The sequence below is a fragment of the Corvus brachyrhynchos genome, unplaced genomic scaffold (assembly GCF_000691975.1).
Source record: "Corvus brachyrhynchos isolate BGI_N302 unplaced genomic scaffold, ASM69197v1 scaffold112, whole genome shotgun sequence".
Taxonomy (NCBI): Eukaryota; Metazoa; Chordata; class Aves; order Passeriformes; family Corvidae; genus Corvus; species Corvus brachyrhynchos.
The window spans coordinates 378,607-393,635 of record NW_008236765.1 but is presented as its reverse complement, the minus strand read 5'-3'; the positions used below and the strand labels follow the sequence as shown (position 1 = coordinate 393,635).

Genomic DNA, 15,029 nt, shown 5'->3' with positions numbered 1-15,029 from the left:
GGAGCGGAGCCCGGGCCGCCTCACCGCGGGATGCGCCACAAATCGCGACAAACTTACCGGCAAGAGCTGGCGGTACCTCAAGATTTTTGGAACAGCGAATATCGTCAGTTTCGCCCCGAAATGTCACCCCAGATCAGGCCGCTGATGTGCTCTGGTTTTCCCTTCTAGGTCTGGGAGCGTGGCGACGAACTGGCGAGAGATATTTAATTTTGTATATCAGCTGACAGAAAGATTTGTGAGGTGCGTGGTGCTGCTTGTGACACCCGAGGTGATGCTGGGGTAATTCTGGGCTGTGTTAAAACCTCCCCCCCCTCCCCTCCAGTCCCCGTGCTTTTGCAAGCTCAGGGGATGTGTTTCACAAACACATTAAAAGTTTGGCTTCTAAGACCCAAATGGCTGGAAAATATTGGAAGATTTTACATTATTTTCTTGTGCCTGGAGCTCAGCAAAAAGGTGACAATACATGTCTTTAAATAGTCGATCTCTTAAATGACTCTCAGATGTGATTTAAAGTTTTCTTTAAACTTGTTTTTCAATATACCATGTGCCTAATTTCTGATGGAGTACTGCTCAAATTCCATGTTTGGAGATCTGTATAAAGAAGCAGCCTGAACACATGTAAACATACGTGTAAATGTATAGTGCAGGTCAAAAGGAAGACAGCAGTGTTAAAGCTCAAACGCAGAGGAAGCCCATGCCATGTAACCAGGGCATTTGTTGTACTTACATGTAATTAACTTTGTTACTGTCAGTGGTGTTGCCGGGCAAGTCCAGCTCCTCTTGAAATAGCTATAAATCCTGGCTGACTGCTCTGTACAAACAGCTGAGGATTGCAGTGCTTTGCTTTAAAAAACCCTACGACAAAATCCAGAATAAACCAAAGTAATCCCCCACCATACACAGGCAGAGATGGTGTGGTAGGTTTTGCTAAGGAAAACTGAGTGCAGAGTGCAGTTGTGATCTTGGCTTGCTAATAAAAGGGTACAATTAGGCTTTTATAACTAAATATTGCTTATTTTTATCTTGTCAAAAGCAAATCTTCTGTAAACTTACATAAAACTTCTGTCAAGGGGGTGACAGAAACTTTTCAAAGTTGTTTTGTAAGCTCTGGAATTAAAAAAAAAACACAACAAAAAAACAATGGAAAAAGAGAGCCTGATATCAAAGCAGGACTTCTTTTGGTAGGTGGTAAAACATTTGCCCCCCCTGAGAGTGTGGTGCTTGTTCAGTGGAAATCTTTCAGTTCAGCATCTTCTCCAGCCAAGTGACACTCCCTCTTGCAACACTTGTGTGGAGGTCTGGCTGCATTCCCATCCCAGAGTCCGAGTGCTCACAGAGGAGGCATGGGTGGGCTGGCTTGTGGAGAGAATGGTTTTGTGGGGATCTTGAAGAGAAGTTGTCTAAAACATAGCTTGGAGGCTATTGCACGTGGAGGCGCATCTCCGACAGGGAAGTCTCGCGGTAATAGGTAGGCGGTGATGCAATTACCGGAGGTGGGGATTGCAAGTACTTGGGTTTTTTTGGCAGTTCAAAAGGGTGATAATCCCTTGGTTTCAATTCTGATTTAATTTAGAGCATCTCATATTTTGGTATGCAGAGCCATTATGGATAGACTGCAAGCCTGGATCTTAAATCCAAGGTCCGTGCAGTTCTGTGCAGACTTGCAGTACTTATATTCCCTTGATGTCAATAATTTTAAGTTGCATCATTGACATCAGTGAACTGAAAACATATGGCCATTCAGCTTTACAAGTGTTAAGTCCTTACTAATCTTAACCTGATTAATTAATGCTGATACTCATACACAGTGAATTACAAAGTTATTGAATATATTAAAATTGTGATGAATGAAATTTAAAATCATGTAGGAGAGATGTTACAACTTACCTTGGGAAAGTTCCTGTCTTGGGCCTCCAGAGCATCAGAGCAACTCCTAAGCATTTTCCACTGCTAATTAGATATGATTCCCTGTAACCTTGTGCAAAGAAAGAGGTGACCTTCTTAAAAATAAATTTAAAAAAAAAAGAAAAAAGGATTGAATTCCTTAATAAAATGAATTCATACAACATTGGTTTTTACCATGAGATTTCCTGGATGCTTTTAAGGAAGAAGTTTTCAAGTCTCACAAGTGTCTGGTCAGAGAAACAAAACCAGTCTCACTCTGGAAGAGTCTGCATGCTGCTTTCTCAGGCCTGAGGCAGTCAGTAGGTGCTGGTTCTGTGACTGGGAGGATTTGATAAACAGAGCTGGAAATAGACATTGTGTCATCCTGAAAGAAAAGGGAAAATTGACAGGGTCAGTTTCAAAGATGGGAAATGTGTCTGGTTAGCACCCAAAGGAGCAGGAGGGAACCAAGTGGTTTCCCTGCCTTGGTGTTACACCAGTGGCCCTGACAATTCCAAAGGATGTGCTTTACCTTCTGTGTGTGGGGAGGCCACATCACTGGAGACTAGTCATGTGGGAGAGAGTAATAATTCTGCTACTTTGTTCCCCAAGCATCTGGGTAAGGAGAAGATGGGCAAAACTCCTTTAACTCCTCTCATTTTGTGTTTGTAGTTCAGAAGTACGTTCCTAGGCATCTGGAGGATAAAGATCATGTGAATGAAACCTGAATAAGTGAATGAAATGCTGGGCATCTGTATGTTTCTCTGAAATGTGTTTTTGTCTTCTTTCCCTTTTCTAAAGCCCCAAGATGAGACTGTCGTTTATCGTGTTTTCCACCCAGGCACATGTCATTATGCCGCTAACTGGAGACAGGTTAGTGCACTGCTTTTTTTAATTTCCTTCCTCCCTCCCTCCCTCTGCCCTTACTGAATCAGAGGAGCAGTAACAGATACAGAACAACAACTGATATCTCTTAAGTGGTGGCCAGTCATGAAGCCTCCCTACAGAGCTGATTTAATTTTGTGACCATATCGTTGGATAGCCATAAAAAAGGAAGGAGAGGAATGATGGGAAACAAATCCTTGATGTTAACTCTGCCACTGCTTTGCAGAAAAACCACCAGTAATGTTTTCATCTCTGTGTGACTCTTCATCTCCCTTGGCATAGTGTGAGAATGATTCTTACATTTGCTTCTGTAAAGCAGCGTCCCTAGAATGGTTATCAGGAGTTTTTCGTGTCTAGGAAAAGCATAAAATGGTAAATAAATGTTTCCCATATTCTCACATAAGGTAAGTATCTTGCTTTGTATTTCCTAATCTGGACTTCAGAATCTGTTTTAGACAGTAGGGTTGGTGCCACTTGAAGGGTGTGAGGTCCTTCTGGCGCTGTGGTGATGTATGGATGCGCCTGAACTTTCACTGGATGGTTTCAAAGGCATTGGAATTCAAGGCTGCTCACTCTGATTTCTAAAGCAAGTAAGGATTAGCAGCTAGGATAGCTTAAGGATGGGTGGGGGGAAACAAGGAGAAGAGAAGAGAAGAGAAGAGAAGAGAAGAGAAGAGAAGAGAAGAGAAGAGAAGAAGAGAAGAGAATGTTGCAAAAATAGTTACCGAACTCACAGAAATTGGGAAATCGTCTTGTGGAATGAGTGCTCTCAGCGGAGGACAGTGTCAGAGTCCTTTGGTGTCCTCTCAGCCTTTTCAAAACCAACACAACCTCTTTTTTTCCCTTCTGTCCAGAACCTACTGCAGTGCGCAACCTTCTGGGTTTTGAACACATGGATAAACCATTTAGAATCATTCCACAGAACTGTGGCAGGGTGGAAGTGAGGTGGTCCTTCCTTTCTGCTCTCGTTAGTAGGGTCAGTGCAAAATGTGGTCTGCTGTAGTTGGTTAGTTCTGCTGTGGGTTTGTTTGTTTTAAATACTACATAACAGCAAGTACAAGACTTCCTGAAAAGACCTGCCACTGGTAACAGACACGTGTCATGCTACAGAAATGTAGCTGACATCCGAGACGTCTAAAAACTCAATTCTGAGCCCCTTCTCTTTTAGCATTTAAAAAGTGGTCTGACTTGAGCACAGCCACTTCCCCCCATCCGGACGGCGATATCGGATCTGCTCTCTGTGGGCAGAGACAAGCTTATAAGCCATCTTTCCAGATGGCTTGAGAGGGGTCAGGAAAGGACACTTAAGCCTGTTCTGAGGCCTGCTGAAGTCAATGAGGTCCTTTCTCTCCATTTTAATAGGCTGTCAGTAGCCTGTTCCTTATCAAGCATGAGAGGCAGCACTGATAGCACACAGACCATTTGCTGGGCAGGGTGCTGGAACCCCGCCATGGGGACACAAGCGTCTTTTTCACTGCCTGTCTGTGGCACACTTGGAGCCACAGACAGAATCGTGTTTTTTTCAGAACGTCGTGTAAAGCACACAAAGAACCTCTGCAGTTCTAGTGGGTTCCCTTGGGGGACTTGGCTCTAGTTCAGGGCTGGCTGATCTCTTGCGAGTGTGTCAGGGGAAGGGAAGTGCCACCCTTCTTGTTCAGGAGGAATTACAAGGAGAAGGGAGAAGGAGACTGGTAACTGTGACCGTATGTACATAGGTAAGGACGGATAGATACAGTTGGAGCAGCTGTCCTTTTAAATACTAAAGAGGTCAACAGAGGAAAAATACTGAGACTGCCTGGCCCCCGTTGTTCCCAAGAGAAGATAAGGACACTAAGCGCAGTGCAGTTCTGGGGATGGGTGTTTGTGGGGGTGATTATGGGATATTATGGCCTTGGTTTGTTACGTGCACTTTGGACTTGCAGGCATGTTTTCGCCCTGGCTTACCTGCTAATTCCCAAATGTCAGGAAACCACTATTTCTTCCCAGCAGTTAGATCGAAGTAGGGCAGTATTTTTTGTTTGGAAAGCCTTAGCCTTCTGATTGTTTGGGCAAAGTTCTTGCTGGGTTTACTGCACAATAAAGCTGTGGATATAAAGAAGGCCACAGAATAGTGCCGAAGCCCCCAAATTGCCAAATATTTTTTGAGTGTGAACAGTGCTCTGTGACTAACTCTGGAAAGAGAAGTCATTGTTAATCACGGTACACACAGTGCTATAATAAATCCATAGACTAACAACAACACCCAGATGGAAAAGCCTTCTCACGATGGTTTAAGCCCATTTGAAACACACACGTTCGTGAAGTTCAGCTGGAAACTGTGCAATAAGTGGTAAACAAAGATTGGTGCTCTCACCTTTGGGGCTCAGTGTTGGAAAGCAAGGGGTTTGGGACAGTGGATACACGCAGGAATACCATCCAGCTGGCACGATGTTGCCTTTGTTCTCTTTTGGCCAGCAGCAGTCCAGGCTTCTGTGAGCCTGCTTTGGCAGCACTGACCGGTGCCCGTGGCCAGGACGAGCCCTGCTGGCTCTGCCTGGGTGAAACTCCCGCCAGAGATAAAGAGATTGTGTTAGTGAAGGTGGAAAAGTAGGATGCTTGAGTACCTGGTACATGACCAACTGTACCGTCCTTGTCCCTAGTCCGGCAGTGCACTTACTGCTCCTGGTTTCACAGGGATGTGCAAGACATGGATGCGCTTGGAGGCTCAGTCACGTGAGCTACCCCTGCTACCTGTTGGGTCCAAAACAGCTTGCCAAAACAGACTCATCTGCAGAGAGTGCGTTCTGCTGGGTGTATCAAGTATAGCAGAGTTGGCCATTGATGTGGTTTCCATCTGGAGCCTGTGCAGGAGGCCTCAAGTTTGAAGCAGAGTAATTGCTATAATTGAACCAACCCTCTGTAGTATTTAAGAGGCCCAGAAAGCATGAGCCTCCTCCAAATGGCGCATCTGAGGAGGCTCGTGCAGGGTTTCCTTTCACCAGTACGACAGCTCGCCTTGTCAGGGATGCAGCCATCCCTTTTTGTCAAAGAACACTTCCCCTCTTGGTTTCACTGACACGTCGGTGTGTTTTCCTGTTTACTGTACAGCCTTCTTAGCAGTAAACCCCGAGTACCTGTTTCGTTTGCCTTCGTTTGTTAGAGATGAGCCCGTTGCCTTGCAGCACCCAGCCACATTTCTCACTATAAATACATGCTCAGTGAGAGCCACCATCTCCTGCCAGCACTCGTATGCTCAACACACTGAGATAATTCAAGATTCCAGCACTTCAGTAGGTGGAATGCACCACGGGAAAGACATACAGGATACTGTCCCCCACCCAGAGGAGCTAAGAACACCCGTTCTGGAATCTGTGTGGATATTAACAGCTGTGTTTGCCTGGCTGCTGCTGGAAGAGCTGTCTGAGGCAGTTACACAGCTTAGAGAGAGAACAGACGGGGTAGCTATTAAAAATTAGTTGTGCCTGTGCTAAAACACAGAAATGGGCTGCAGCACATATGCTGAGTGGGGAAAAGATATTAAATTTGCACTTATTCAGCCCAAACACAGACAGGCTGCGAGTTGCTGATTCTGTTTTGCCTCTTCTACCTCCCTCCCTTTTCTGACTTGCACCACAAAGCCAGTGGCCCTCAGCCTTTGTTAGTATTCCTCAGCTGTGCTGTGAGATGTCCAGGCATCCAAGCTGAGGGCAGGGCTCTGCTGTCAGGGTACAGATGAGTTATAAAACCAGAACTTCCCTGGGGATTTCCATGGCTACCAAAAAGCCTTACAGAAACTAGAGAAAGGGAAGTTGTGAGAGCACTGGGGAGCAGGACCGGGGGTCCTGAGTGCTGTGGCTGGTTGACTGCCGAGTCCCGTTATCGGGACAGTGCAGGCAGGCACGAACCCCCGTGCCCAGCCTCCAAACCAGCCAGGGGTGAGTTTTAGTGTGATGGAGCTCACCTCTCCTGCTGGTTCTGGGGCCCCAAGTCCTGCATCCACACTGGCCTTCTGACATCTGGACCAGGACCCGCTTGCACTTGACCAGCTTGGAGAACGCGTGGAGCGAGTTCACATCTGGCTGCATCTGTCTAGGTCTGTCTAGTGCAGCTGTGCCCTGAGGGCAAGAGATGGTGCCTGATTAAATGCAGCTAAAAAAACTCATGCTACCAAAGATTTTCCTGGAACCCCTTGTAGGCAGAGGCCTGGCAACACCAGAGATTGCTGTGTGACCGGGTCACAAGACATTGCAGATAAATAAAACCGAACTGATTGTACAAAAGCTATTTTTGCAAAATGAAATCTGTTTCAGAAAACTGGGACTTGAGTTGCTGCTTGTTTCTTGGCAGCAGAGCACTAACGCCTGTGATGTGCTGCCACTCATTTCTGGCAAGCACCAACTCTGTGGTTTATAATCTGCGTTCGTACATGATCACTTGCAAGTTGTTTCTATAGATGCTGAATGTAAAATATTTGGATCAAACAGATTGTATTATCTTACATAACTTGTTCCCTTCCATACATTCAATGCCACATTTCTCTTTTACTCCCTCCTCTCCCTGATTGTCTCAGTGGATCCTGTGATGGGGAGCTTATTCCAGCTATGGATTGTACTTTGGAACAGAGCTGCTAAACATAGAGGAAGCCCATCCGTGGAACAAATGACGAGTGGGTGGCGTTCAGGCAGTGTGGCATATGCATTCTTTCTCATTTGGTCTGGGCTAAGGAAAGCTTTCACGCATCCCGCGATGTATTTTCCCTCCATCTCCTCACCCCTGCTGGGTTCCTCTTTCTCACCTAGATTTGTCACAGTGTTCTATATATTCTGGCCCAAATTTTGCCCCTTCTTAGTTTTTGCTTATCCTTTCCTAGCATGACTTTCCATGGACTTTGCTGAAACTGTGCTTGCAGAAGACTGAAGGCCCTCCAGATTTGATTCTTTCAGTAGTCTCTCTGCCTTTGTTCCCCTCACTTGTGCTGTTTTCACTGGAAATAATTCCTGTGGTGCTGTCTATCGACTTCTTCCCTTTCATCCCCATAGTTAATGAGCACCTTATAGATGGATCTGCTGTACTGCTCATGAGAAATCATGGTGCAGTTGTATTCTCCTGTTAAATCTAAGTGAGCTGTGGATCTGTGTGGGATGTCTTATGAAAGGTCACACGAAAAGGTAGTGACAGTAAAAAATTAAAAACTACCCTCAATCCTGCTCTTTTCCCATGGGCACAAAAGGTGTCTTGCAAATGCTGCCTTTGCCTATTGATATTTTCTTCAGGGCAAAGGTTTTAATTGTTGCAGTTCAGTTCTACGTGGTTAAATTCCTGCATATTGGCCTGGAAGATTCTGTTGAAATAGAACTGCTGTTTTTGGGGATTTCTTTGATTGCAGTGTGATTGGAAGCAAAGTTGGTTTAAAGTAACAAAATAGACCTAATGTAACAGAATTTCCACTGGGCTTTGTAATGCTGAGGTTTTACCACCTCTTTGCAATGTCTGCTCCACCTGAACATTTTCTTTGATTCCAGCTTTTTGACTCACTGAAGCATATTGCATTAGATAGGTCTGAAATACCTGTTCACACAGCGCCACTTCTGTCATGAATACACAGTCTGCCTCCACGTGGGATGCTAGCTAAAGGCTCTAATTTACAGCTTTTCATTTCAGTTCTCCTTGAGGACAAATACTTTTTTTCAATTGATAAATTACACCCTTTCCCCTCTTCAGGTCACACTAACGGTCTCTTACTTGTTTTTTTGTTTGCAGAGAGAAAATCAAGAAAGGTCTTAAGGATCTGGAGGAGGTGGTACCAGCAGGTGAGACATACATACATGAAGGACTAAAACAGGTAGGTTTTACTCATCTTCTTGCAATCAACACATCCTCTGTTCTCACCCTTTGGGTGACAACCTGTAACATAAATGGATTGATTGTACACCTCAGTCTGTTACGCTCAAATCTTTCTGGTTGCCTAAGTGGTCCCAGGGTTGCCCAGACACTCTGCAAATCCCATGCAGAAGATGGTGAGCCATCACAGCAATTTGCCATATGGAATTTCTCTGACTTGCTCCTTCTCACAGAGCACGGATCTGTGTCGTGGATCTCAGAGCTCACCCAGCATCCCAGTGTCATCGTAAATAATCACATGCAGCTCGGTAGGGCTGCAGGGCTTGTGGTGCCTTCCAGAGCGCTCTCCTTGGGGAGAGTTTACCGCAGCGAGCAGCGTTTGCGAGACAAACGCTCTTCATTTTGCACTGTCTTAATTACGGAGCTCCCAGCTGCTTATATTTTCTTACTTCAAGTAATGCAGTTTTGGTGAAAGCCCTGGCCCTGAAGGTGAGGGTGTAAGCTTTCACTGTTACAGACGAATCAGTTCTTCCTCTATGGCTGTAGAGCCACATTCGTAGCCAGGACCTGTGCACTGAAAAGCTGGGCAAAGAGAATTTTGTTGCTGTTTTAAGAAAAAAAAATAGTTTTAAGTCATTCTTTTTATATCTTGGAACCTACTGACTGTGTTTGAAATCTGGGGGATAGCAAAGGAAATCCTAACAGTGGATTTGAAGAGATGTGTCCTGGAAGAGCTGCGTGTTGGCAAGGGTTGACGGCTCAGTGACCCCAGTGCTTTGGAGATGGGCTCAATGGTGGCTGAAAAGGACTGATGAGGGATTTCCCTGCTGGTAGTGAGTTCAAGGGAGTCAGAGGATTGTCAGGAGAGAGAGGCTTGAGGTGAGGATGAGGCTGTTACTTCAGATGTTGTATTAGATGCTTAGAAGATGCATCACGGTTAAAAGTTTAGGTGTGGTTTTCAGGTGGATAATTTTTTTTTGTTGTTTTCAGGCCAATGTGCAAATTGCGCAGCAAGGGGCCTCGAGGTTCTCTAGTATCATCATTGCACTGACCGATGGCAAGCTGGACGGTCAGATTCCCTTGTATGCAGAGAAGGAGGTGAGCATGAGCTGGAAATACGTCATGCTCTGCAGAGTTTGGGTGCTGCCTGTTGAATAAATAAAATGCTTATTTCTCTGTTCTATGATGCCACAGGCAAGGAAATCCAGAGAGCTTGGAGCGAGAGTTTACTGTGTTGGTGTCCAGGATTTTGAACAGGAACAGGTAAGAATAAGAACATTACTATTTTAGAGTCCTGGGCAGTACCTGAACCCAGGGTTTTGCAGAGTTAATGTTAAGTAGTATGGAAATTTAATTTTACTTACATTAGGCAGTGTAATGTCTTCTCTGGCTCAGGAAACACGCTCAGATGTGTACGTAGACATAAACAGGACGTGTTGGTGTCGTGCTCACTGCCAAGGAGACCCATTGGAAATCCCCTTGTTAAGTGGGAGCTGCCAACAGAGAGGGTGCAGGCAAGCCCCTCTCATTCGAATGGCAACCAGGTCAGGGTACTGACCACATGAACAGAGGAGCTGTAGACAAGATTCCAGCAGTGCATATGCAACAGTCTTGGGATAAGGAAAAGAGCACGGGCTTCATGGCCTTCATTGAAAAGCTCTTCCAGAGTTGCTGTGTCCCAGTGAAGGCTGTAGCTACTGCTGTTCGCTCAAAGTGGCTTTAATGGAGAGGTACACAAAAGGCTCCTTCCTGCAGAAGATGCAGAGAAAGGGTTTTTAGTGAAAGGCAGAGCAAACAGGGAAGGTAATTCTGGACAGAGGTACAAAATCACTGCCAAGATACAGGCCCTGAAAGGTTTCTTCAGTGTGATGTTTGCCACGATGATTAGCCACCATTTTCTTAGCTGCAGTCAGCTGTGGTATATCCTCCAGTTCAGAAAACTCTTAGCTGTGAGAGAGCTCTAAAGTTTCCTTCTCTTTGCAGAGTTGATGAGGGTTGCTTTTAGACATCCATTTAAATTTTAAGGGTGTAAAGCAGCATGATGAATTTAGTTTGCCAGATGATTCACGTGTTTGCATGCATTTTCTCTCCAAAGCTGGAAAGAATTGCTGACGTGAAAGAGCAAGTCTTCCCTGTCACTGGAGGATTCCAAGCACTTAAGGGGATAATCAATTCTGTGAGTACCAGGCAATAAGTTTTACATTTCCTCAAGATTAGAGCATAGTCTCCAGTCCCACTTCCTTTTCTAGGCAGAACTGGTTCCTAAGGCAGTAGTTGCAGTAGATGAAGTTCCCTCCCCCTTACCTTAGAGATGCAGTTCTGTAAATCAGCACTGCTTGCGCCTCCTGCAGTTATTCATGCTCAGACCTCGTGTGGAGTTTGAGGACTCCTCACGAGGAGAGGGGTGTTCGTGTGGGAAGTGCGGCGGATGCTCTGATGAATGGCTGCTTTGGGTTTAGTCCGGAAAAAATGGAGACTGTTAACTCCGGGCGAGTTGAGAACAACTCGTTAAAATCCTGGGGAATAAGTGCAATTTAGGAATTAGCCGAATCTTTGCATACAGAGAGGAGTGTTTTAAATCCATGACTTTAACCACTTGTTCTCCCAATAAGTGGTAAAGCTCAGTTCCACTTGCCAGCATGGCATGAGAAACTCCCATTGGTGAGATGAGGCCATTCAGCCAATTGCTGTGGTTTGCGGGAAGGGATTGAAGAGAAACATTTTGGTTGTGATCAGTGGCTTAACACTGTTTCAGCTGTGTGTTAAGACACCTGTGGTTGTGGACACAAAATTTACTTGTCTCATTTTAGACTGAAGGCTGTGTCTTTTATGCGAGGTTAACAGTGCTGCTGCTGCTGCAGGTAGGCAGCACAGTGCAAACAGGCTTACTGGCAGAAGTAAAGTCAAAAGCAATAATGAAATCCTTCTTCTGAGAGAGAGCCCACTATCATTCATTTCCCTTTCCTTTTCTTTTTTTAAACAACAAAAGGATACTACTCACATACAGGATGCTACACAGTCATGAATTTATCACTTCCCTTGAGCAGTGTGGTTTTTGTGAATGCTGTAATGCAACAACTTATTTTCCTTCTTGTTACTTAAGATAAATGTAGTTTCAGAATCTTCCTTGCACTTTCTAAAGACAGGCAAGCAATCTTTTGATGCATTGACATTTATTCTCCTGAGAAGACAGCGCAGCCCATGTGGTACTGCCTAAAACCTTTACTATTTAAAATCTCATTCTATGCCATTTGAAAGACTTAGAGAACTCAGCTATGCTGCTGGTGCAAATGTTAGAGGTGCCAGTGCTGGGCTTTTTTATAAGAGCCAAATGTTTAACCCCAGCTGATGACGTTATGTTTCCGAGGATACTGCTTTTAAAATAAGTATGTCAGGGATAGAGGAGTAAAGACATTTGCGTTCGGCGTTTTCCCTCCAGTGAGGGTCACTGACCTGCAGATGGGCACCTTCTGAGGGATCAGGTCTCCCCACTCTTCTTGTCCTTTGAGGAAGCAGCAGAAGTGCGGTTGCTTGAGGTTTCTGAGGAGCTCGACTTGAAGAGTCTGTCATTCAAACACATGGAAGGTTAGCATAAGCTGTAGGGTGTCCCACTACCCGCATTCTCAGCCAAAGTGTTTTTGGGCAGTCTCTGGATAGTGGCAGTGCCAGCCTCCCGCTCCTATACCTCCCAGGAACTTTAAAGCACCTTCACTTCTGTGTCAGCAGGGAGGGAAGCTTTTCTGATAAGATATGGCAGATGGTGTTTGCACAAGCCTCAATCCAGCTTCTTCTTCTGGCACTTACAAAAAACCCGGCTGTAAGATTGGTCATACCATAGCTGTAGAACAGGACCAGACACACGGAATGGAAATGCATTGTTTCAAGGTAACAGCTTAGCAGGGACAGAAGAAGCAAACTGATGTACACTGTTCTACAGCTAGATGCAAGGTCCGCTTCTGCAGACTGAGCTCCTGAGTTGGTTCAGGGTTTATTTACAGCCTGGACACTGGGCTTTTACCACAGAGCATGGATGGAAGTATCCATCAGTAGGGTTTCTGGCTGGTTTGGATTTTGTGTGTGTGGGTTTTTTTTCTAATGCATGTGTGGTGGCGGTATTAATAGGATATTATGATATGTTGTAGTTAATACTCAGTTTTCTTTGCAGGGGTTTTGAATGATTGTGACAATTTGTTCTTATAACATTATAGCACTGATAAGTAGATCTAATTGAACATGAAATAGTCACAGTTTTCCTTTTTAGACACTATTATAAATTAATTTCAGTTTGCAACTTAGCTAGAGAATACAGACTCAGAGACACTGATCTAAAGGGGAAAGCTGATTTCAAGCCAGGGGAAAAGGAGGTATGTCGCAAACATGCAGCAGTATTGCTCAAAGTACAGAGTCAAAGGCGCAGTTGTGAAACCCTCCATGAATGTTGTTGAACAATTTCTGTTCAGAAAAACATTGTCTTCAGAAATGGCAGCAACCCAGCAGTTAAAACCCCTGAGCAAAACTACAACCCAGAACTGGTGAGTAGGAATGATGCAGGAGCCTCTACTACATTGATATCTCCAGATATGAGAGACTATTTGGCTGCTATCCTGTTATACTTGTACTGTATTCCAGGAGAGCTGAGCAGTTAATCTACGTTTGTTAGTGGTAATAAAAAAAAAGTGATGGGCTTTAGCAGAGAGTATCTGTAGTACCTGATGAATCATCCAAGTACCTGCTCCTGCAATTGCTTTCAGTATAAGCAACTATTCTAATTTATTTTCTCTGGACAGATACACAAAGTCTGTTTAATCATGACCAGGGATTAACATTCAAGACAGTCAAGATGAACATTTAGAATAACCCTGGGTTACATGCCAGAGAGCTCGCACCATGTTTTCACATTAGATCTGACGAAATCCCAGAGAAGGGAGAAGGGTTGAAGCACCTCCATGCCGTTGTGTTTCTGCTGAATAACATCCTCTACCAGTTCTAAAACTCTGTGCAGACCCGTGAAGAGGGGGCTGCTTTGCGAAGTTTCCTGCTCTCCAGCATTGCTCATACCTAGCTTACAAAGTCATAACTAAACAGCATTGTCAGGGTGAATAAATCTGAGAAAAACTCTAGAGCTTAAAAGCAAAACGCTGAAGGCAAGTTACTGCACTCTGAGGAACAGTTACTGATGGGGTTTGGCTGATTATTACACGGAGCGTAGTCTTGTGAGCCAGCCAGGACAGAGTGAAGGCTTTGGGAGGGCACAATTTCTGTCACCATGCAGCAGATCAGTACTAGATAAGAAAATGAAACCCTTAATTAAACACAGGTCCTGCTGATTCGTGAGTGAAAGTTGTCTGGTTGTCTCTGCAGGCAGAATTGGACAAGGCTGGTACCTTGAAAAGTTACATTAAGGGAGTTCACTTTAGTAACATTATTAGAGTGTGTGACAGCTCTAAGTAGACAAACACATTTTTATACTAAAGTAAGTTGACAGCGCTTAATACAGGAAGTTAAAATATATTTTGTTCTTAGGAAATGCCACAAAAACTTATCAGATAAAGCTACAGGAATGGAGACATGCAGACCTTTAGAGGAAGTTGTCAGTTCAAAAAAGGATCAGCAAAAAGTTGTTTTATCTTTCAGTGTTACAAAATTTCTTAAAATTTCTGCCTGGAAAGGACTAGAAATATAATTGCTAAAATCTCCTTCTGCTTGTTCATTTTATGGGTGCTCAGGGGTTTTTTGCTCATTTTACATGGGAAACCCATTGTTAGACATAATGGACCAAAAAAAAAAAAAGAATAGATCAAGTCATGTGAACTGAGTAGTTGCACTAGCCAGAACATTGTAAATTGAAGCAAAATTCTCTCCAAGCTGGCTGAGCCTCTTGGGGAAAAACCCTAACGCTTAGCATAAAGCTGTCAACTTGTCCAGGAAAAGTCGCGAACTGGGATTCTTAAGGATCTGCCTCCTGGGGAAGGGGTGACCAGGGGAGAGGAGACCTCAGGGTTTGCAGGATGCAAACTCCCAGGCTGACATGGACTTACTTAGACCCATCCAAAGAGTGCAGCTGGGACCAGTGAGGCTAAACAAAGGATTAAATGCGCACAAGGTCCTTAAAAAAAGCGTAGATTCACCCAGTATCAGACTCTGGCCAAAGGAGTATAAGCAGGGAGTGCTGTAAAAATATAAATTCTCTGCTGTGTAAGTATAAATTCTCTCCAGTAAAACTCTGTGGGTAATAGAGGGAAGTCTGCTCTTGTTGCAAAGAGCAGTCCAGTGAAGGGTATCTATGGCATATCCTGGGGGTTTCCATGTCAGCTGGATGGTTCCTGTGACACTCACTGTGCATGGCAATGCATTGCTCCTTTGGAGTTACATGGCTTGGTGACAGCCAGCGCAGCAGGGCCCGCAGGGAGCCGCTGCACAAACCCCGGCGGGCAGGGGAC

At 44.7% G+C, this 15,029-nt stretch overlaps 1 protein-coding gene and 3 long non-coding RNA genes across 5 annotated transcripts in view; 1 reads left to right on the top strand and 3 right to left on the bottom strand.

Annotated features, from left to right (window-relative positions):
- LOC108444949 overlaps nucleotides 1–143 on the bottom strand; it is a 20,054-nt gene extending 19,911 nt beyond the window's left edge. The window contains exon 1 of the long non-coding RNA XR_001859668.1: nucleotides 58–143. This is a non-coding gene — a long non-coding RNA (uncharacterized LOC108444949). The remainder of the gene's footprint in view (nucleotides 1–57) is intronic.
- ANTXR2 (anthrax toxin receptor 2) overlaps nucleotides 138–15,029 on the top strand; it is a 78,566-nt gene continuing 63,674 nt past the window's right edge. The window contains exons 1-6 of one of the 2 annotated variants that reach the window (XM_017727333.1): nucleotides 138–240; nucleotides 2,686–2,757; nucleotides 8,509–8,590; nucleotides 9,580–9,687; nucleotides 9,784–9,852; nucleotides 10,685–10,765. In XM_017727333.1, the coding sequence (XP_017582822.1) occupies nucleotides 2,693–2,757; nucleotides 8,509–8,590; nucleotides 9,580–9,687; nucleotides 9,784–9,852; nucleotides 10,685–10,765 (405 nt within the window). In that variant the 5' untranslated portion in view covers nucleotides 138–240; nucleotides 2,686–2,692. The remainder of the gene's footprint in view (nucleotides 241–2,685; nucleotides 2,758–8,508; nucleotides 8,591–9,579; nucleotides 9,688–9,783; nucleotides 9,853–10,684; nucleotides 10,766–15,029) is intronic. The other variant, XM_017727334.1, reaches the window with a different exon arrangement.
- Nucleotides 454–2,658, bottom strand: LOC108444950. Its single transcript, XR_001859669.1, has 4 exons — nucleotides 2,417–2,658; nucleotides 2,080–2,269; nucleotides 1,888–1,975; nucleotides 454–855 (listed from the first exon to the last, which is right to left on the bottom strand). It is a non-coding gene; the product is annotated as an uncharacterized LOC108444950 (long non-coding RNA).
- LOC108444951 overlaps nucleotides 9,877–15,029 on the bottom strand; it is a 6,149-nt gene continuing 996 nt past the window's right edge. The window contains exons 2-4 of the long non-coding RNA XR_001859670.1: nucleotides 12,043–12,152; nucleotides 10,894–11,105; nucleotides 9,877–10,338 (exon numbers count right to left, since the gene is read on the bottom strand). This is a non-coding gene — a long non-coding RNA (uncharacterized LOC108444951). The remainder of the gene's footprint in view (nucleotides 10,339–10,893; nucleotides 11,106–12,042; nucleotides 12,153–15,029) is intronic.